This window comes from Python bivittatus, unplaced genomic scaffold (genome assembly GCF_059951505.1).
Source record: "Python bivittatus isolate LINGU-HERP-01145 unplaced genomic scaffold, Pbiv_v1 ctg000580_np1212, whole genome shotgun sequence".
Classification (NCBI taxonomy): domain Eukaryota; kingdom Metazoa; phylum Chordata; class Lepidosauria; order Squamata; family Pythonidae; genus Python; species Python bivittatus.
In genome coordinates, this window is record NW_028277087.1 from 1661247 (window position 1) to 1683426 (window position 22180).

General features: G+C 44.1%; 1 protein-coding gene across 2 annotated transcripts in view; it reads left to right on the plus strand.

Annotated features, from left to right (window-relative positions):
* Positions 1-531: 531 nt before the first annotated feature.
* UHRF1 (ubiquitin like with PHD and ring finger domains 1) overlaps positions 532-22180 on the plus strand; it is a 32355-nt gene continuing 10706 nt past the window's right edge. Inside the window, exons 1-10 of one of the 2 annotated variants that reach the window (XM_007437450.4) lie at positions 532-792; positions 10783-10948; positions 14547-14810; positions 15708-15883; positions 17385-17600; positions 17885-17994; positions 18568-18754; positions 20338-20461; positions 20939-21046; positions 21476-21580. In XM_007437450.4, coding sequence (XP_007437512.1) covers positions 10796-10948; positions 14547-14810; positions 15708-15883; positions 17385-17600; positions 17885-17994; positions 18568-18754; positions 20338-20461; positions 20939-21046; positions 21476-21580 — 1443 coding nt within the window. In that variant the 5' untranslated portion in view covers positions 532-792; positions 10783-10795. Of the gene's footprint in view, positions 793-9768; positions 9818-10782; positions 10949-14546; positions 14811-15707; positions 15884-17384; positions 17601-17884; positions 17995-18567; positions 18755-20337; positions 20462-20938; positions 21047-21475; positions 21581-22180 lie in introns of those variants that run through there. The other variant, XM_025172732.2, reaches the window with a different exon arrangement.

Consider the following 22180-nt stretch of genomic DNA (forward strand, 5'->3'; position numbering starts at 1 on the left):
ATGCCCAATGTGGATTATGGGACCTGGTATCCAAGGTATTTGGGAAAAGCTGGCCTAACCGTCAATTAATTTTTGAAGTTCCATGTAGGCAGGGTCTAAGATGTATTTAGAAGCCCGGGGATATGCATAGCAGTTTTAAATTATATTGACTATATTTTGAGCTATAGAAGGGACAATAGGATATTTGTGACTTAATGTACTCTCCCTTAAAGGCAGCTTTCAAAACTGGCCAGAACAAGGGTGCCTCCGAGCACAGCCAGAGTTGACACGCGAGGAAACGAGCAGGATCTTTTTCAAGAAGGGGGGAAAAAAGCACGAGCCGAAAGCCCTCGAGGCTCCCCGAAAATAAATACAATAAAGTCGGCGGACCCTCCCGCCTGCGCAGTCAGACTTCCAGCAGCGGAGTGGGCGGGGGGAGCGGAATGGTAGAGGCGTCCCCCCGCGAGCCACGCCCCTTTCCTCGGATTCCCGCCACCGCCGGCCAATCACGAGGCTCCGAGCGGCGCACGGCGATTTTCCCCGCCAAACTCCAAAGCCGGGAGTTGTAAAAAAAGAGAGAAAAGCAGCTTTTGGCGCGGCCGGAGAGTTTTTCCCGGCGTCGTTCTCCGTGAATAGCCAGCTCTCTTCCTGCGCAGAAAGCCTCCTTTCCCCGCTGAGATTTGCATCGCTACGCTTCGGAGCGGACTGACTGCGGCTCTGCTTTTTTCTATCCTGCTTTTCTAAAAAAAGGCGCCAATCTTTGCATCTGCACGGGGATCCGGGAAGCAGGGAACGAAGGATCCGTTTTGCACGGTGAGTAAGGAAGGGTTCTTTAACCGTCCCCCGTGCAGAAACGAGCGTATAGTGCTTGCGGGGCGTGTTTCGACTTACTCCCAGGAAAGCGGGGCTGAAGAATCTTTGCGGGGGTGTCCTCTGGGGTGCGAAATGGCACCTCTCTTTCCCCCTGTCCGTGCAGAAGGGAAAGGCCAAGACGCGTTTTTAAAATCGCGGGGTTTGGGGCACTCCTTTGCCTGCGTTTCCTCGAGCCAAAAGCTGCGGGGGGTGGCTGGCTGGCTGGGTGTGCAAAATTAGCACTCCCACAGGAAACCGACCGAGCTCCCCGGAGTTCAGGTGTGGATCCTGCCTGCGAATTCGTGCAATCCCTGTGCAATCCGAGGCGTGCCTACTCAGAGGTAAGCCCCGTTGCATTCATGGACTTGATGCCCAGGTAAGCTCGTGCTGGATTTAAAATGCAAGTTACTTAGAGGGGTTAAAACGAACCATAGTCTGCGTTCCTAAAACTTTTGCAACACCACAAATTGAAGTTTTTGTAGGTACCGTATTAGACTGGGTCAGTCGAGGGCTCTCTGTCCACCCAGATCACAATCCCAGTGGCTCTGGTGAAATTTCTCCCCAGAGGTTTTTTTTTTTTTAGGTTTTACTAAATTCAGCTCGAGAAGAACAAATGAACCTTTGCAAGCCACGTGGGGTTGCCTACGCTCTCCTCTGGATTTTTGTGGCATAAAAGGAAACAGCCGCTGGAGGCGTAGCTGTGCCACCCTGTTGCACAATGACCGCTGTAATGTTCGTCTGGCAGTTTTGGGCCGCCTGAAAGGCCGAAGGCAGGCACGTCGGCTCAGAGCTGTCCCAGAGCGTAGGAAGATGGAAGGGGCAATCCTGTAGACATTCACAAGGAATGGTGGAGTTGCATATAGTTGTACGTCAGTAAGCGTAATATACTTTGGAATCTTAGCCTTGGAGGGGATCTTAGAGGCCATCCAGTCTGACCCCTGCTCAGTGCAAGATCCACTGGAGTGTCTGACAGATGACTGTCCAGCCTCTGTTTGGAGACCTCAAGTGAAGCAGCACTCATGTGGCTGACAGCCCACATAGTTAGGAAGTTCCTCCTGATCTTGAACCTCATCCTTTGGTGCTGACTCTGGTCTTGCCCTCTGGGGCAGTGGAAAATGACTCCATTTCCTTGCTACGTGACACATAATTGCAGACTGCTGCGCCTCCCCTGAATTGCCTTTTCTGTAGGCTAAACTCAGCCCCATCCTTTAACTGTTCCATACGACTTGGTTTCTAGACCACTTGCCATCTTGAACTTACTCCAGTTAGACTAGGAAGTTGACAAAAGTACGGTTTGACGGTGGACCCTGTGACCTAGGGAAATGGGGGGCTTCCCTTTTCCAGATGTGTTTAAATGAAGGCTCAGCAGATCTCTATTTGGGTTTGTGCACTGAGCAGGCAATAGACTTGGTGGCCTAAATTGTTCCTGCCAACTCTATGATCCATGAATAAATGCAGTGAAAATATTTGTGCTTAGGCTATGATTATGAACCCACTTTCGGGTATTTACTATTCCCATATGTGCTCTGAAAGTGATTCAGAAGAAGTACTTTAGACTATGTGCAAATACAGCATCTCCCTTGCAGCTCATTGAAGCAGCTATGTCTTCTTGCCTCTATGTGGGGGGGGGGAGGAAGGTGACTGCTTTAATGAACTGTCTCATTAAAGCAGCTGTGTGGTCGATTTGATTCTAAAAGCAGCCACCTCTTTTTTCAAGCTTGCCTGCAGCTAAAGCACTCCTTTGAATTGTTTTCCAAGTGTCCGTAGCCCTTGTATTGATCCAGTAAGGCTTGGGAATGGGCGTATATAGGGCCACGTGTTTTTTTTCCACTATGATTTGTTATTTTCTAAATGGCTCACAGGTGGCTGTGCACCTTAAGGTGAGATAGTCGTAATCCGGCAAATAAAATATCGCACGGCATGAAAAAAGCAGTTAAAATAAGTAAACATTTATTATCTTGATGGTATGCAGCCCGCCCTGTATATTAAAAAAATCCTGGGGGGTACCTATCCCCATCTGAATCTTCAGACTGAGTTGGAAAAGAAATTTGAAGGTTTGGAAAGCTCGTGTCAGGGTGGTGCACACATGGAGCAGTTTAACTTTGTCAGAGGCAATTTCTTCCATTCCTTTTTGAATACTGTAATATCTTTAGAACCGTGTTTCTCAACCTTGGCCGCTTTAAGCTGTGTGGACTTCAACTCCCAGGATTCCCCAGCTGGCTTAATTCCATTGAATTAAATATTGGAGTTTGCCTTTATATTTTCTAGAGTCCAAAATGTCTTTCACTTCGAAATGGCTTTGTCCTTCAATCATGATGGGTGTTGGTGGTGTTATTTTTGGATGCCAAGTATCAGATTGCTTGAATGGTTTTAATAAATTTGCGTGGAAAACAGGATGAATGTTTCTTCAATGAACTTCAACTCCCAGGATCCCCACACAGCTTAAAGCGGCCAAGGTTGAGAAACACTGCTTTAGAAAAATGGAGACTGGGACCTTTTTGTCTTGGGGAGAATAAACTTTGCCTGTAAGAGAATCCATTATGTGCAATCTCCAGATCAGGCTGGAAAAGCCATTTTCCAGCCAGGGGAAGGTAAAGTTGTGTGTGTGTGGGGGGGTGTGAGTTTGAAACTTATTGAGTCCAAAACGCTGCAGGTTTGGTCTCGACAAGGCGGGATAATTCCACGACTCTTGACTTTTTCCGCCTTCTCCAATCTCAGCCTTTTGACTCCTGCACAGAGCAAGGTCTTGAATTCATTTTAGCTGTCAATGGCTGCACCACGTTACGACTGATATATTCACCTAGAAACAACCATCCTGCCCCTCTTAAGAATATGCATCCATTGGACTGGCGTGTGGTTTCCTCCAAAGGTTTAAAAGGAAAACTGGACTAAAGAATAGAAAAAGAATGTCAGAGTTGTTAGCGGCTCTACTAGAGATTGGAATTTAAAGAAATATCAGCCTGCTGTAGACACGGGGGTCCTGTAGAGACCCCGGACTAAAGTCCCTTTAGGGCAGTGTTTCTCCAACTTGGCAACTTTAAGACTTCAACTCCCAGAATCTTGGCAGAAATTCCCAATCCCTTTGCTTATAGACTCTGTCTTTTTATAAAGGTGACCCTCCAGGTGTCTAGCAAGACGTGGGATGGAAGGATGGGATATAAATATATCTAATACAGAGCAATAAAGTCACAATCTTAGAAGATTTGATTGATTGATTCATTGATTGATTCATTTATTCAGTTTGGAGGGCACCCATTCCACAAGCCTGTGGGTAACTTGCAATGTTAAAAGCCAGAAAACAGTAAAACAATCAGGACAAAGTTTATCCACATCTGGAAGAAAAAGATGCTGAATTAGGGGCTCATTCCCACTTTACACCAGTAGGTTTTCAGCTACTTTTTCAGCATCACTGACGTGGAAGTTGTACAGATCTCTGGGGGCTGCAGTTCCATTGCTGCCCCCCCTCCAGTCTTCCTGTCTCTGTGTGTCCCTTTATTTCCTGGCATTTTAAGACTATATTCCATATGTGTGTAGTTAGATCAGTGTGTCTCAACCTTGCCGAGTTTAAGATGGGTGGACTTCAACTCCCAGAATTCCCCAGCCAGCACTGCTGGCTGGGGAATTCTGGGAGTTGAAGTCCACCCATCTTAAACTCGGCAAGGTTGAGACACACTGAATTAGATGGTGGTGTCTGTAGTGTGTGTGTGTGTAAAGTAAACAACATGATGAACAGCATCACAATGCCTTACTTTTGAATGTGGGTGCAACATCAACACCCCAAAACAAGCAGGGTGGTGCTCTCCAATCTTGCCCATACTACTGATCCCCAATCTGGAGCCTGCCAGATGTGTCTTAATCACTTATTTATTTTTATGGATTAGGCAGATCCCACCTTTCAAGGTGGCCCGCGTCGCACTTCTCGTGTTGCAAGCTCGGCTGGGGTTTCTGAAGGTTGTAGGCCTGTCCTGTGGGCACCAGGTTGAAGAAGGGGGATTCTCCCATCCCAGGCATCTAAGCGTTTTCTGGCCTGTCCCCTAAAGGAAGAGAAACCATAGAAGAGTAAAGAGGAATTTTGAAATGCAGAAAATAGTTATGGTAACTTCCTCAGACATGCCCTCCAGGGGAATCTATACCCGTGCTATGAAACAATACATATATATATAAATATAAATATATATATATTTATATATTTATATATTTATATATTTGTCATTTGTTACTTGATTTATATCCTTCAGAATCCCCAGCCGAATTTAGCTGGTGTTTTACGGCTCAGATAATGGGTGGCTGAAATCCTTCAGTCTCACCTGCGGTCACTCGAGTGTGCCCTGAGCATCTTGGAAGCAGAAGAAAACACCAAGCCTCCTTCGATGCGCTTGGAGTTTCACCGTCGCGACATCGGCAAGATTGAGGCATGCAGGATGATAACCCAATTTTTAAGCCACAGTGTGCCAACCAAGCTACAGCGGCTGAGCTTCTGCGTCAAGGGCCATCAGCTTAGCCAAAATGGAACAAAACACAGGACGGTTTACTATGTTTTGGGAATACAGTGAATTTTCTACTTATTTAATTATGGCTTTTGTTTCTGCGGTGGGATTTTGCTAGCAAAGACAGTGTTTCTCAACCTTGGCAACTTTAAAATAGGTGGGCCTCAACTCCCAGAATTCCCCAGCCATTATGGCTGGCTGGGGAATTCTGGGAGTTGAAACCCACATATCTTAAAATTGCCAAGGGTGAGAAACACTGCCTTAAAGTGACAACTGGGAGTAGCTTGTAGGCAAACTGGTCTTTTGAGGTTGTCTCGTGCAGGCTTCAACAAAAGAAGGAGCAATTATTGTAGTGTGAAGAATGCAAGTCCCAATGAAAAGGGTTTTCCCCCCCTCCTGGCCAAACCAGATGGGACTATTCTTTCTTCTCCTGTTGGATAACCCAGCAGTGATCTTGGGAAAGGCTTCATTTAAATCAGAGAAGGTTGCCCTGGCCAGGTAGCTTAATAGGAACAGAAGTGCCTTTTTGAAGAAAAAGATCCTTCGGGGTTATTTTTCTTTGAAGAAATCAGTGGTTCTTGAGGCTGATTAGAGCTTCTCATGATTGGTCTCCTGAGTCTTAATCACAAGCACTGACGGCGGAGGAATCGTTTTCAACGGTTTTTTGGGGCTTTATTTTTCCTTGGGAAACACGCTGGCCTACCTCACTGATGATGTAAAGTACCATGGGCAAATTATCCTAATTTGCATTGGAAAAAGCTCGCCACATTTGCTGGGGGGAAAATCCGGTTTGAAGACTTCAGGAAGACCCACAATCCCTAGCAGGAGCGAGAAGAGTCAATAGAAATGATACTTTAATCCATATTTGATAAGCTTTAAAAGAGATAGAGTTGTGTGTTTATCTCTATCTACCTACCTATCTTTGTGCCTTCTGAATGGACCAGAGTTCCCATAAACCCTAGTTAGCATGGACAAAGTTATGAATTCCTTCCTGCAGATTATGAAAGGCTGAAGCTTAACAGTTACCATATAATCCGTTATAGGTGTATGGAAGTTAGTTGCGTTGTGCGCAAGGGGGCTTCCGTAGTGTGAAAGCCCGTGGAACTCATGGCCACAAGATGCGCTGAGTTTCCAGGCCATGGAAGCTGCTGGATGCCGAGACTGAGAGTTGATTTCGCTACCCCCGTGTTCAGTACTCCGGTAAGAAGGGGGTCCCAAGAAAGAGATTTCTCGTGACTGGCTCCCCATTCCTTTAAAACCAACTAGAGAAACCAGAATCCTGCTCTGCTTGACCCGTTGTGCCCTGACAACATTTCGCTGTTACGGCCCTTCCTGTTCAAAGGTGGTATGAACTCCAAGGACCATAAGCCTTAAGTGAAGAACAGGATAAGGGAATCCGTGGTGGCAAACAGGGAGGCTGGCTGGTTGAGGACCTCTCCAGGACTTTCCTTGGTGGGCCAGTGGTGAATTTTAGATTATAAACTCCTTGGAGCAGGAGTCTGTCCGCTGCTATTCCATCAATTTTCTTGTACATCGGTATTCTATGAACTGTTATTGCCGTAGAACAGTGTTTCTCAACCTTGGCAACTCTAAGATGTGTGGACTTCAACTCCCAGAATTCCCCAGCCAGCATGCTGGCTGGGGAATTCTGGGAGTTGAAGTCCACACATCTTAGAGTTGCTAAGGTTGAGAAACACTGATTTGGAGAGACTGTGTTTGGTCCCCTTGTTCATGTCCAGCACCTCTCTGAAAATCTGCACTGCTTTCATGAAAGAGAAATTGGGTAGGATAACATAAATCAATTATGAATATCAGAGGGTCTAGAACACACGCCAAAGGCTTAAAATACACCCCCTAAATCATTTTCGCCATTTACAGGGTAATAATAGATCAGTTCCGTGCTGCCAAGAAAACAACATGGACGTGTCACCAGGGCACAAGGTAGACTCGAGGGCGAATGTTACCTTTTTTATTTGTGTTTAGGACTTGAAGCGGAGACCACCAGGTAATGTCAGAACTGTAGGCTAGAGTGGGAAGGTTAAAAAAAACCCTTAACAAGATCCTTTCTGTTGCTGCTAAGAAAAAAAAAATGTAGAAGTCTGAATAAAGTCACCAAGATACATGAAAAACATTTTTTTCCCCCCTGTTTGTTATTTGGGGAGCTCTTTATAATCCCTTCTTTTGATTTTACTGCCTGGAGCAGTTTGACATCATGCAGGTCTGGCCCTTCACCTCTTGGTAGTTTACGAAGAAAGATTATGTGGTCATAAAGCTGCTCAGGAGCCTTTGGTGATGTGTCAAAACCCGCCTCAAAATTATAATTGCACACATTGGAGGGAAGCAAGAACAGTGGGGAAGGGACAGTGGGGAGACCTGGGTTCGATCCCCCCTAAGCTGCCTGGGGAACTTTGAGCCAGTCTCCTCTCCCAACCCAGCCTCCCTGGCAGGGCTGTTGTGGGGAAGATGGAACACCATAATCACCGCTTTGAGCTCTAGACCGAAAAGGTGGGATATAAATCTAATCAATACGTACAGCTGACCTTTTGTTACTTTGATTTTCACCCAGTTGCGCAGGGCGGGGAAGAATGATGCAAAGAGGATTGCGCACAGCATAAAAAATGCAGATTCCTAAATTACTTATGCTTAAGTAATGCTTAGCCTGTGACGTCTTTAGTTTCCCATGGATGCTTCAGATATATATAGCCTTCTTGAGGTTGCAAGTTCTGTGCTATTTTGCTGGGACCCCACAGTATTCACGAGTCTGAATCTGGGGCTGGCCCATTGGTGCGTCTTCAAAATACCAGAGAAAGCTCGGCGTTGTGTCTTTCTGAAACAAAAGCAATTCAGCAGAGAGTGGAGGACCAAGGGCAGAAAAAGACCTGGGGGGTTCAGCTGTATTTTTCCCGCGCCATGGATCACAAAGGGATCTGCACACAGGATCAAGGCAGTAGGAGATCTAGGCTGGGCGGGCGGGAGACATTCCTAACTGGTGATGAATTGGCGGAAGGTGGGTGGAACAGGCTTAGAAGAAATGGCGGGGCGACAAAGGAAAAAAGAAAGTTAGTATTCATTGAGTTACAGGTAAAAAGATACAGATACAGGTAAAAAGATTAAGACACTTTCCAGCCAACCTTGAGGTATCTTAGAGAGGCTTACGATTTGCTGTGTGCTTTTCACTCCATTAATTTCAGGCGATGATGCTTCCAATGACTACCCTTGCAAAGGGTCTCCCCTTAATTTACATACATTTAATTGGTCTGTACAGTATCTCTCCCCCCCCAATTTTTTTTTGCATTTCCTTGCCTTTCACTCAGACTTCCATTTAGTTTTGCCACTGTGCTTTGCAATCCTTCAGGAAAGCTTTAAAAATTAGTTTTTTTCCAGCAGGCCCTGCGCCGGGACGATTTGCAAACCTGCATGAACATTAGGATTAGTTTTTTGCATTTTTACCCATTTCTCTGTCTCTCCTTCTCTGGTGGCACTTTAGCTCTTTTCCGTATGCCAGCTTGAGTCGTTCAGGATCAGGCAGTCTCATAAACTGAATAAATAATTATAATAATACGCACATTCCATTGATTGAAATAGACTCCAGGCCCCATGACTCCTGCCCGTCTTCTCTAAATGTGCTGGTTGTGCATTGTGGGAATTGTAGCTCCAAGCGAAGTTGGAGGAAACTTCCTGCTGCAATAAATTAGCAGGCTTTAAAGGTGCTACGAGATTCTTGCTGCAACAATATTTGGGAGTAAACTTCACCGAACTGCAAAGTTTATTCTGAGTAAGCACATGTGATTCTTTGTTTTTTGGCCCATGTTTTCCCTTTAAGGCTGTAATGCAACATGCTTGAAAAGAAATTGCAAGAAAAAGGGAACTGGTCCACGGCTGCTTTCTTGGAAAATGAGTTGGGAAATCATGGACTTTTAAGTAAGCATTTCCCAGGGATAACATTACGGCCTTAAAACGGACGGGGTTTTAATTTTGGCTGGCCAAATGGCCGTGCTGCCATGTGCTGCGACCCAACTGAAAATCGCAACTCTGATTTTTCAAGATGCTGTAAGTGAGGGAAGGGAGCTCAATTTGCAGCCTGTCGCTTTAAATTTTTGTATTCATTTAATTCGTGTTTTTTTTTCCTCCTCTCCGTTGGCCTCGTTTTATATGATCTCGCGAGAGTTCTCTTTCCCAATCCTCGCGCCCGGGCGGTTTTTTTTCAATTTGTGGCGCGCGCCTTGAACTCCGCGAGAAGGAACAGGCGAGTTAGGGTATGGGAGAGGGGCGTAGACGAACTTGCTTGGGGAGAGGCGGGAGCTGAAGGCTCTGTGAGGGAAAGCGACTTATGGGCGTCTTGCTGTTCGGAGCGCGCGGCCAATGGGAGGGAAGGAGCGGGAAAGGGGGCGGTGCCAAAGGGAAGAGCGCAAGGGGAGGGGGAAAACAGCTAGGCAGTTCGGTTGAGCGGTCGTGCTGTGGGGTGGTCGACCGGCTCCGAGGGGGGATCTGCAAGCGAGGTGCGAAATGGGAGACCCCCAGCGGGCTGCTCTGGGGCGAGGGACGGGAGGGCTGAACCGGAGAAGGGGGGATGAGAGCCCTGGGGGGGCTGAACTTCATTTGTGGACCTCTTTGTGCGGGTTCGTGAATTGGGGGGCCGCTGGGGGGACCTCGCAGCTACTTGTAGAGGTGGGGGTTTGGTCATTCTAGGGGGTCCTGGGACTGGGGGGAAGCTGGGGGGCCTCGTGGGGGGAGACTGGGGAAGGGGATTCTGAAGGCGACGGGGGGGATCACTTGGGGGGCCGTGGAGAGGGAAAATAGGGCAATGGCTGGCGTGGGAGTCTTTGTTTTTATTTGGAGTATTGTGAAACTGGGAGGGGATGGTTGTGTAACCTTTATATTAGTCATCTGGAGAGCTTTTTCTAGGGAATTGGCTATTTTGAAATTACTACTACAACAACAACAACAACAATAATAATAATAATACCAGTGCTAGTAATCGTTCCTACTTTTGGGGCTTGCCCCATGCATTACTGTAATCTACTTTTTTGAAGTTGGTCAAAACTTAGGTTAAAAGCATGCCTAGCTACATCCACGTGTATGTCTGGTTTATCTGGTTTATCCAAGCTGGCTGGTCATCATTGGATAAATTATTTTCCAAAAAATTAATTGTCAGTAAAAGCATCAGAGATATAATTCAGCGAGATGAAATGAGTGGTTTAGTTTTAAAGTTAGGAGGGAAGAGTGTGTGTGTGTGTGGTATGCAGAGATTTCCATGGGTGGAGGTCTTTTGGATTGGGGAGAGGTCTGACTAGCACAAAGGATGTAAAATGGGAACTATCATTCCGCAAACATGGAGGCGCTCCCAGTCTGAGTGAGGGATGTGCAGAGGGGGGCGTTTCTGGTAAAATTAGGGTTTATGGGAAGGGATGGTCTCCCTTTCCCCTTCCTTGTTTTCCTTCATGTGCTTGTAATCCTTCTATAGAGATACAGCCACAATGTGGATCCAAGTGCGCACCATGGATGGGAAAGAGACACATCGAGTGGACTCCCTTTCCAAGCTAACGAAAGTGGAAGAGCTCCGGCAGAGGATCCATGAAGTTTTCAGGGTGGTGCCTGATAGGCAAAGGCTCTTCTACAGAGGCAAACAGGTATCTCTCTTTTATTCTTCTTTCTATTAAGCATTAAAATCATGTTGGGACAATGCGCATTTGTGCTGTTGTCAGGACTGGAGATCAGTGCATAGCACTTAACTACCTACCAAGTGCCATAGATTCCTTTGTGTAGTTTTGCCATATCATACCAGTCCTCAACTCCCCCTTCCTATTTCTGGATTTCTGTTGTGTAAATCAAGGAAATGCATAATTCAAATCTCAAGAGTGACTTAAAAAGGTGCGTGTGTGTGTGTGTGTGTGTATACACACACATACACCCACATACACACTAACTCTGTATATACCAGTGATCTTAAGGATGAGTGAGCTGGATAGATATCAAAAGTAGTTGCTGTGAACAGCAGTGCTGTCTCCATGCTACTGATGTGTGTTATATCCTGCAAATGTTTTTCTTAATACAGGTAGTCCTTGCTTACTGACCACTTGTTCAGCGATTGTTTGAAGTTGCAATAGCGCTGACTGAGGGGGACTTACTATTGGTCCTTGAAGTTCTGGCTGTTGCAGACCCTGCAGTCACACAATCGTGATTTGGGCACTTGGCAACTGGCTCACACTTATGATGGTTGCAGTGTCCCGCGGTCATGTGATTGCCATTTGCGACCTTCCCTGCCAGCTTCCCACAAGCAAAGTTGATCTGGAAACAGCAGGGAAGGTTGCAAGTTGCCCTGGTAAGCACTCCCCGGCCTTCCTGCGCTCACGCCCTGCCACACCATGTGCCTCTGGCCTTCCTGGACTTGCACCCCGCTGTGCCATCCACTCCCCACCAGCCTGCCCGTGCCTGGATTCCCAAGCCCTCCCCCAACTCACATTCGGTTTGTGCCGGCCCTCCCAGAGCCTCCGCTGGCCTCACCCACCCTCCCCCTGCAGCACTCCTGCACTCCTAACCTGGGACTCCCGCCACTTCCCACTTAATGACCCGCACAGTTGGGGTTACAGCAGCAACTGGGATCGGGATTGCCAATCCCAGTCCCAATTGCCATGGTAACCCAAGGTCTACTTGTAGCGCATGTGCCAACTGGTTGAAACTGTTCGTTCTCGCACAGTGGAAATAAGGCCATAAAATTTCATTTTGCAATCAGTAGCTTGGTTAATGGATATTAATGGATACTGAGGAATCTAACTCCGTGACTGAAATTTAGGTCTTAGAATGAATTTGGCTGTGAGTCTCATACTTAAATGGCTTATTTGAACTGGTTAAAAGCTTCCTAAGGAGGCTTGTTACTAATTTGGTTAAAAAAAAAAAGAAAATACTTGCACTGCCCTCTAGCGATAACGCTCCCACAATGTTTTGATGGTAAACAAAAAGGTAAAGATGTCCCCATTCTAGTGACTTCATGGACCCGTCAGTTTCCTTAAAATGACAGAGGGGCTCACCATTTTCTTTGGCGATGTTTTTCCAGCTTCCCACTCTGGCTGACAATCTTAGAGTTCTCTGGGGGTTTCCCTTCTAAGGACTAGCTAGGCCTGGCCTTCCTTAGTTCAGAAAAAGTTGTATACTCTTACTTGCTTCTTGGCAATTCCTTTGGTATAGCTCAACTGAATCAGTAGCATGGCAGTATAAAGTGCTGTGTTAATGTTCCCGTTCTAATATCAGGTAAATCTTGCTTGATTTGGGTTCTTTAAAGGGTACCAAAGAGTTAACCTACTGTATTTACTTGAAATGAAGAGTATTTTTCCCAATTTAATTTAACTATAATGGGAAGATTGTGTTGTATTAACTGTGAATCTAGTAAGATAAGGTAGGTAAAGTTTTTTTTTTGTCTTCCTCTCCCTGTGTGTGTGTGTGTGTGCGTGTGCATATGTGTGATTCTGTTACAGAGGGGTTTTTGGGGGGTAAATATTGAATAGCTCCAGTGTGAATGCAGAAATGTACAAAACAGAAATGCAAACTAGTTCTGGTGTGCTTGGCAAAACCTCGTTCTCAGACTTTTCTCTTACAAAGTGCAGAGAAGAATGTTCATTCTAGTGAAGTGGCTGACGCTTGGTGCTGAGCAACATTGCCTTTTAATTCTACACAATTTGTGAACATTCTTATGGTGGCTTAGGAATGTACAAGAGCTTCTGGCTCTGGCTACTGGCTTCCTGTTGTCGATGGCCAGAACTCATGGGGCTGGTTTTGATGCAGCTGAGTGGCTCTTGTTTGCTTAGATGGTTATCACTTCGTATTAACAGGATAAGGATGTCAGTTTTTATGATCTATGTGCCATTAAAATAATTGGAGAATGAAGAGGAACATCAGAGTTCTTGAGTTTAAACATTTTTCAAGATATTTCAAGATAATTTCAGTATTTGATGTTTATGTTAGGTCTTTTTAGACATTGTTCTAACTTTTTATCTTATGTGTCAGAAAAAAGTACCTTAAACCAATGATCCTCAAACTGTGATTCAGAGAACACTGGTGGTGATTTACTGAGATGCTACTAATTCTAGACACATTTCATGAAAGATGGACTCTTTTATCTTAAGCCATCAGCTGTGGCCATCAGTCTCCTAAAAATGTACATTACCACTGTCTGTTGAAAGATCTCTTATCCTATCTTAGAATATCCCTCAGAACAGAAGGCTGAGTAGTTAATCTATGGATACATATGACCAAAGTGCTCAGACAGATGTGTGGAACTTTGATGTGAAGGAGACTTTGGCAGTCTCAATCAGTAAGGCAATGACACACAAAGATATGGGATTGTTCATGCATCTAGGTAGAGCCAGGATTTTCCCCTTTTCTATTTCTCTGGTGGCTTTCTTCAACTATTTTAAGCCTAACAGAGGTTGCTGCAGGCATTATTTATTTATTAAATTTGTGGGCGTTATTATCATCAACATCATCATTGTCAACAGTGCACAATTTTGTTTGTCTTGCACAAGTAGTCCCCGGGTTAAGAATGCCTGGTTTAAGGATGACCCATAGTTAAGGATGAACCCTATGGTAGCAAAATTTGAGTTAACTACAAATGATTAGAGTTAAATACACAGTGGTTTGAGTTAACTACACAATAGTACTTATCTGGTATTATACAATAATACTGTTTTGGCTTACATACAAATTCGACTTAAGGACAGACCTTGGGAATGGAACTCGTTCTTAAGCTGGGGACTACCTGTACTTCAAAATCATGGGAAGCTGCACAACTAAATTTTGAGGAACACTTTAGCCCACAAACAATGTAGCCATTCCTCCAATGTTGTTTGCTCTGAAGAAATCCTCAGTATAAAGCAATCACAATGAAATGTACCTGCCTTACCAGAGACACAACTAATAATGCTATTTAATAGGTCTTCGGTTGGAAGATTGCAGTGTCCTGGAAGGGGAAGGAAGGTGTAAATATTGGTGTTACTTTTCTGTTTTGGAAATCCAGCCCACTATTTTCCTATTCTTGATGGCTCTCCAAGGTTTCCAATGAGTCTTCCCTATCTGGAGTGGTTGGGCCTTCAGTCTGAAACTTTCTGCATGTAAAGAAATACTTTAACAATGAATTATAGATTAGTGTCTATATGAACTCAATAGTTTAATTTAATCTTTTGGTAATGTTGATTATCTTTTGTGATGGTGATCTTCTAACTCTTAAATTTGCAGATGGAAGATGGTCACTCCCTTTTTGATTACAGTGTTAACTTGAATGACATTGTTCAACTGTTAGTAAGACAAAGCCCTGCTCTCCTGCCCCTGGTGAACAAAGAGAAAGATTCTGAACTTTCGGACACGGACTCTGGCTGTGGTTCAGGCCAAAGTGAATCTGATAAAAGCTCCAATAATGGGGAAGGAGCTGTGGAGATGGAGGGGCAATCCAGTACTGCGGTTCGGACTGACTTGGTGGACCCAGGCTTTGGATTCTATAAGGTGCGACTGTTTTAGATGCAAAGACATTTGCAAGCAGTAGAGCCTATGTAACAGTTCTGGGAAAACTGTTCAAAGAATCAGCAGATCTATATAATACACTAAGCCAGGATTAACAGTCACAGTTAAGGGCTCAGGCAATTAATGTTTCCCAGGCAATAGAGCACGCCATAGCCAGCCACAGTTTGACAATTCCCCCTACATTTGTCTGAAATCCTAGCAAACTTTGCACCACCAGACCATCTAATACTTCCTGGTTGCTGCTGTGTATATACCTAAATATATAAATAAAGCAAGCAGTGTCCTGATCAAAGAGAGACCGATGGTGGCATATGCTAAATTCTTACCCCAGTCTCTTTCTTTTGAAAAAATAACCCCCTTTTGTGCACTAGTTGGGATGGGGAACCTGGAACAGCAAAGTAATGGCTGTGTGAGGAATAATGTCCATTTAACTGTAAATTATCAATCTTCCTGAACCACAGTTTAATCTGTGATCCATGTTTGGATATGTCAAGTCAAACAATAGCATCGCTTACTTTGTGAGAAGAGGTTTTTAGGCTGGATAGTTAAAATGGATGCAAATACATAGCACAGATCTTTGCATATAATTTCTGAAAGCCAGCATTTCAGGAACCATCATCAAATATTTAACAGCCAACCATATGCAGTAATAAGAAAATATTTTCATGTTGCTGGTAACCTAGAAAGTAATTAAGACACTAAATTACTAGCTATTTTGGATTTTTCAGACCCTAGGATACCTTATGATAAACAGAGGTTTATATATAGACTGTATATATAAAAGTTATATTCACATGAAAGCAGGATTTTGAAGAATCTTGACTTACATGTTGTTAGCTTATTAAAAATAAGTATCTTGCCTTTGGGCTTCTATTTTAGATTAATGAGTTGGTAGATGCTCGAGACACAAGCATGGGGGCCTGGTTTGAAGCCCAAGTTGTCAATGTGACTCGGAAAGGAAAATCAGCAAACAAGGCAAGTGAAAGTGATGAGGAATCCAATTTGGAAGAAGCTGTTCCTGAAGAGGACATTACATATCATGTGAAATATGAAGAGTGAGTACTTTGTTTTTTCTAGTGTCTTTGGAGCAGCAGCATTTGTTCAGAAAGCATCTTGGATTTTGAAGATGGTGCTGATGTTGCAAAAGTCATTTGGATTTAGATTCATCCAGGCTTCCGCAGTCATGTTTGCTCTGGAGAGTACTCTGTCCCCATCTAGTAAGCCTCAGCCATTGTCTTCAATGTAAAGAGGTAGTTGGGTGTTACCCAGACAGTTTTATAGTGGTCCCTGTCTCTTCCATAGCCACAGCATTAGGAGAAAGGTCTCCTGGCTCCTGTAGCTGTATGGAACAAACAAGCAAGCTGCAAACCTCTTCTGAGTTCTGCAAAAGGAAGATTTGGGGGGGGGGGGCTTCTTTGGCTGCTGTGTTTCCTAACCTTCCAGATGTGCAGACTTCAAGTCCCAGAAATCTCATCTGTGGCCATGCTAGCTGTGGAATTCTAGGATTTGAATTTGAATTCCACACATCTGGAAATTGCCAGGGTTGGAAAACAGTGGGCTAAATTATGCCCAGATGGGCAAGGTCTTTGACTCCCTTTTCTGTGGGAAAGGAGGAGATTTTCCTTGGCTGTCATCTGATGGTAACATCTTAAGATGAGCCTTTTTATTGCTGTTGGGATGTTCTTGCTGTTCCTATTTCTGTTCCTGCAGAAATGCTTTGTTTCTAATTTTTCTTTATACCAAACCTGTTAAATTTCTGAATATCCACTAGACACAGAAAAGGTGAGGTGAAATTGCCACCAGCATAGTCAGATTTCTTTACTATCCAGTTTGAAGCATAGGTGCTTATCCAGCATTGCTAAAATCTGAAATCCCTGACCTGGGTGTTTTTTTGTTTTTTTTTAATACTTTGAGCATCATAGATCTTAGATGACTTGGTAAACCTGCATTAAACCTGGAGAGAAGGCAGACCCTTGGTAGTTGTCCCCCGTGCCAGAATGCTTAACTACCTGCAGTGCTCCAGTATTAAACTCTACCATTCTACTTCCAGTTGTGGATTTACACTAATAAGTAGCACGTACACTTACCTAGTTGAGGCACTTGATTTTTTTTTGTTAGCTCCTGTCCACTGTGTAGAACAGATGGATATCCATGCCATGTTTTGTATTCCAACAATTTTGATTTAAATCTCTGGTAAGGAAGATTCAGATTAATTATTTGAACTTATGTAGTGGTCAGGAAAATTCTAATTTCCAGTAAAAGTGTATTCTTGTTATTTGAATATATATGCATTTTTCAGTAAGAGATATAGATATATATAGTCTAAAACCTGAAATCAGTACCTGCACAAAATTGATTTATTTTATGCTCATACAATTTCCTTTTTCCATTTTGTTATAGGAAATGCTGGACAAGGAGTGTCGTTTAATCTTTATACAGGAATTAAATTATTATCACCCTTTTATGAGTAATGATAATAATGATAAAGAATGGTTTTGGGAAGGTAGAATGGTTTCCTTTATTTTATTGTCTTAATTCCCTCTATCCCAAATAAAGCTATCCAGAGAATGGTGTCATCCAGTTGAACTCCAAAGATGTGCGTGCTCGTGCCAGGACGATTCTAAAATGGGAAGAGTTAGAAACTGGAGATGTTGTCATGTTGAATTATAATCCCGATGATCCAAAAGAGAGGGGGTTTTGGTACGATGCTGAGATCCTACAGAAGCGGGAAACAAGGACTTACAAAGAGTTATATGCCAAGATCGTTCTTGGGTAAGTGAGAATGCTTGGAATCTGTCAGTCAGGTGTCCAAGCAAAATGTCATTCCATGGGTTCACCCAACCTTTTGGAGTCCGTGCTAATGTAACCCAGATATGTTTTCAGTTAGAAGTTGAAAGGGAAGGGTTGCCATTTAGATCCAATGTAGGAGCATTAATCTGGCAAGTCACCTATTTGCCCTGTTTTTCCTGTGGCATTGGTAGGAAGGAATTATGTGGGAGAAATCTCCATTATTACCTCTTCTTCTGCATAGCTTGTTCTGATGCCCTGTTTTGTAGTGATGGTGGAGATACCCTGAATGATTGCCGAATTGCTCTGGTGGATGAGATTTACAAGATTGAAGAACCAGGCTGTGCTGTTCCTCTTACTGCAGAAAGTCCCCTAAAAAGTGAGTTCTGTCACTTGCCTTCATATTGACTTGCCCTGCTTAGCATTAAATAATAGTTTTCAATAGAAGGGAGTATCTGTAGCTCAGGGTTGTACTGTGGAGTCCTTGGGGTTCTCTGAGCTTGGTTGTTTGCTTGCAGACGTGTTGTTACCCAGCCAGGTAACATCTACTAGCACTGAAGATGTTACCTAGCCAGGTAACAAAACGTCTGCAAGAAAACCACCAAGCTGCGAGAACCCCAAGGACTCCATGATAATAGTTTTTGCTGAAAATATGCTTGTGGAGGGATGGGTCAAGACAAAGTTGTCTTTGGTCCTCAAGGGATGAGATTACTATTAGATAGGGAAGTTCTTTCTAGACATCACACCTAATAAAGGTTGATAAATCATTTTTCTGAAAAATTTTCCATCTCACCTTTTAAAAAACCATCTAAGCCTTTCCATGATTATACTAGTGAATGCCATAAATTGTATCTCTTGGATGAGGTTCAGAACCAACATCCTCTGTGGCTTTCTGTCTTTTGCCTGTTCTTTGTGAGGTGCTTATATGTGTCTTCTCTTAAAATTTATTTAGGGCAAAGTGGGCCAGTGTGCAAGCATTGTAAAGACAACCCAAACAAAACCTGCCGGATGTGTGCCTGCCACATATGTGGTGGGAAAGAAGACCCAGAAAAACAGCTAATGTGTGATGAGTGTGACATGGCTTTCCACATTTATTGTCTTAACCCCCCTCTTAGCAGGATACCTGATGATGAGGACTGGTAGGTCAAAATAAATGCCTACAGTGCGTCTTAAGACATGTGGCTGTCCTAGATAACTTTTTGCTTTTAGGCTTGACAATCATCATCTTTGGGGGATGAGAAGCAGGACCAGCCTTAAAAAAAAAAGCCCTTTAATCCCACCTTTTTTATACCCCCTTCCCTAAATGAGAGTTTGACAACCACTTTTTCATCAATCTTCCCTGCCAGTCAGCTCCCATATATTGGGAATGAGGAGGTTGCGACCCTGGTCTTTTGTTGATGCCGTTATGGCACTGCTTCTGTTTCCTTTGGAGCCAAGTGCTGTGCTGAAACATTTTATTGGCTTCCCAGGAACTGTAGAGAGTATAAGTGGTAATATCATGAGAGTGCTTTTGTTGGTGGGACAACACAGTTTTTGGAAGGTTTTAAAGAGCAAACAAATTCATTTTGCCCCTTTAAATCTTCCAAACTGGAGAACATGACCCATTTGTGGGGGGATTTAGGGCATCCATGTCAAGATTCCTCATCCTTCATATGCAGAAGAGATGAAAAACCAGCTTGAGGGGTATCCTTGGGATCCACTTGCATGCGGGTTGTCTGTCTACTTTAGTGGAAAGTTTAGCTTAATGTGGAACAATCATTGGGGATTCAAAATTCATGCTTCCTCGACACTTCTATAGCGATCCTCAGAGTAATACAAAACATCTTTTTGTGACTTCCATCTTGACCAATTTGTGAAAAAGAAAGTATTGTTCCTGACCATTCAACTTGGCACGCAAAATACTTTGCCAGGAATTACGCTTGCTCGGTACAAGGATGTTTTTGTAAACAACTTGGATATGCAAACAATGCAGTTCTCTCAGACCATGTAGGTCAGAGTTTCTCAAGCTTGGCAACTTCTAAGATGTGTGGACTTCAACTCCCAGAATTCCCCAGCTGGTGTTTGAGAAACCCTGAAGTAGATTGTGAGCTCCAGACTGGTTTCATTCTTGCTCCTCCTGTCTGATCGTGTTGGGGCGTGAGTGCCACTAAATGCAAGTGCGGCTGTTATGCATATGGGAGGCTCTTGCCACAGAACCTGGTATTTCCAGCTACCACTTCTTGGAAAGAACCCTGCTGAAAGTTGGAATAAGGACCTAGATTGACCTGTAGTGTGAACAGATAGAAAACTTCATAATTTCAATGAAAGGTGTTCTTCTCTGGGCAGCACCCGAGTATGTCTACAGATAAAGTTTTATTAAATTACTGAGTTCTATCTCTCCTTAGTGTGTTATATCTGTATAAAAACATGCAAAATTGGCAAGGTTGTGAACCATCCAGAGTTGGTACAAGATGGGTGGCTATATAAATATTTTAAATAAATAAGTAAATAAAGCAGCAATGTTTTTCAGAAAGGAAAACGGTTATCTTGTGAATTCATGTTGATTCTCTTCATGACGCAGTCCTGCCTGACATGCTTTGGGCAGTCTTGGAGAGTTTCTAACCTGCTGCAACGGGACAATTGGAAATTGTGAAAGTAGCTTTTAATATATGCTTTTATCTGGTACTGCAGATAAAAATCAGCTGAGAAAATGAATGCTTCCTTCTTCTTCTTTAAACACTAGGTATTGTCCTGAATGCCGAAATGATGCAAGCGAGGTGGTTTTGGCGGGCGAGAAGCTGAAGGAAAGCAAAAAGAAATCTAAAATGGCATCTGCTAACTCGTCTTCTCAGCGGGATTGGGGCAAGGTACCGGATGTTTGGTTTTGTCTGTTTGTTGGAGAGAGAAAGATGCCCACTCATGGCTCAACCAGCACAAATATATATTGGATGCTTCTAATTTATTAAAAGTACTGGAAGGCTTGTGGAGAGAAGCGGGAATCACCAAGTAGGGAGAGGAGCTGGCAGGAGCAGCCTCACAAGCTGCACGGTGACTGTTGGGTGCAGTTGTCCTGATAGGGAGTCCCAGGGTTCCGAGCACATTTCCTGGATGCAGTGCCTTGCATAAGGTGAAGATCTGTTGCTCCACCAGCGAATGTGCAGCTGAGAGGCCCGATGGGCTAATTCTGGGGATTTCAGGGATGGGGTACTTCATTAGAACTTTGGAAAAGCACAGGTGGGCTTTAGCCAGTCCTTACTTCAGCCCTTTTGAATGCATCCATGGTTGTGTTGTGTTGATCATGTTTAAAATGTAGCTCTCCCGCTCCCCCTTTTTTTCTTTTTAAGGGCATGGCATGCGTAGGCCGCACAAGGGAATGTACCATTGTGCCATCCAACCATTATGGGCCCATCCCTGGGGTTCCGGTGGGAACCATGTGGAAATTCAGAGTGCAGGTGAGTCGCTGCTCCTAGAAATGAAGGATAAGGAACGGGCAAACAGTGAGGCTGTACAGTAGACTTTACGGGGTGTCAATGTGCAAAGGGCTGTTTGAGTCTGAAGGAAAAGGGAACAGAAGGGAGAAACATCTTAACCTTGTTGGCTAGCACTGTAACTTCTAAAGAGTGCCAGATATGGACTTGGTTCATATTCTTTGTGCCTGCTGTCCCTGTACATTTTTATATGGGTGGCAAATTGTACTTTTACTATTGTTAGGTGGCTGAAAGGGTGAGGGCAGTGGCGCCCTCTTTGCTGATGGGATTATGACAGACTTAATGCGGCAGCTGGAGTTATTCTAGAGCTCCTTAGCAGGGGAGACACTCTGCAGCACCTCCTAATGCATTACCAACAAGGCTTTGACCTATGGCCTTGCATTTCTTCTTCAGGTGAGTGAGTCGGGCGTCCACAGGCCTCACGTCGCAGGTATTCATGGCCGAAGCAACGATGGAGCCTATTCTCTGGTTCTGGCAGGCGGATATGAAGATGATGTAGTAAGTGACATTGCTGTATCTCTCAGTGCTGCCCTCCTTTTTGCCAGAAGGCCTAATAACCAATTAGATGTTTGTGTTTCAATTAAACGTTTCTTAAGAAAGGTAGACTTACCCACATTTGTCTCCAAGCCATTGTCTTGAGATCCCTATCCTTAGCACAGTATCCCTAGATAACCTGACCTTAGATTCTTTTGTTCTTCTGCTAACATTTCTTCTACTTATCACCTGTTAAATTAGCAACCAATGCCATCTCCCCTCAGCCCTGAGCTTTTGGTTAGTGTGCACTGAAATCCTTAAATTGGTTCTTTTGGTCAAGAAAAACTGATTTAATAATGAAAGGCTAGGGTGAGTTCATTCACGAGGGAGGGCTGCTCAGCACATCTCAGCTCTGCTGCTCCAGTCATAACAGGCTCTGAGCTGTGCATGTATGCGATACGGTATTTGAATTAAAATATGTGTAAGAAATATAGGTGTAAAACAGTATCCCAGGACTTGGGATACTGCTAAGAGCATCTTAGCTAAGAGCAAGTCGAAAACAACAGTCCCCTCGCAGTTGTTGCTGTAGATCATGCTATGCTGGCTGGGGAATTCTGGGAGCTG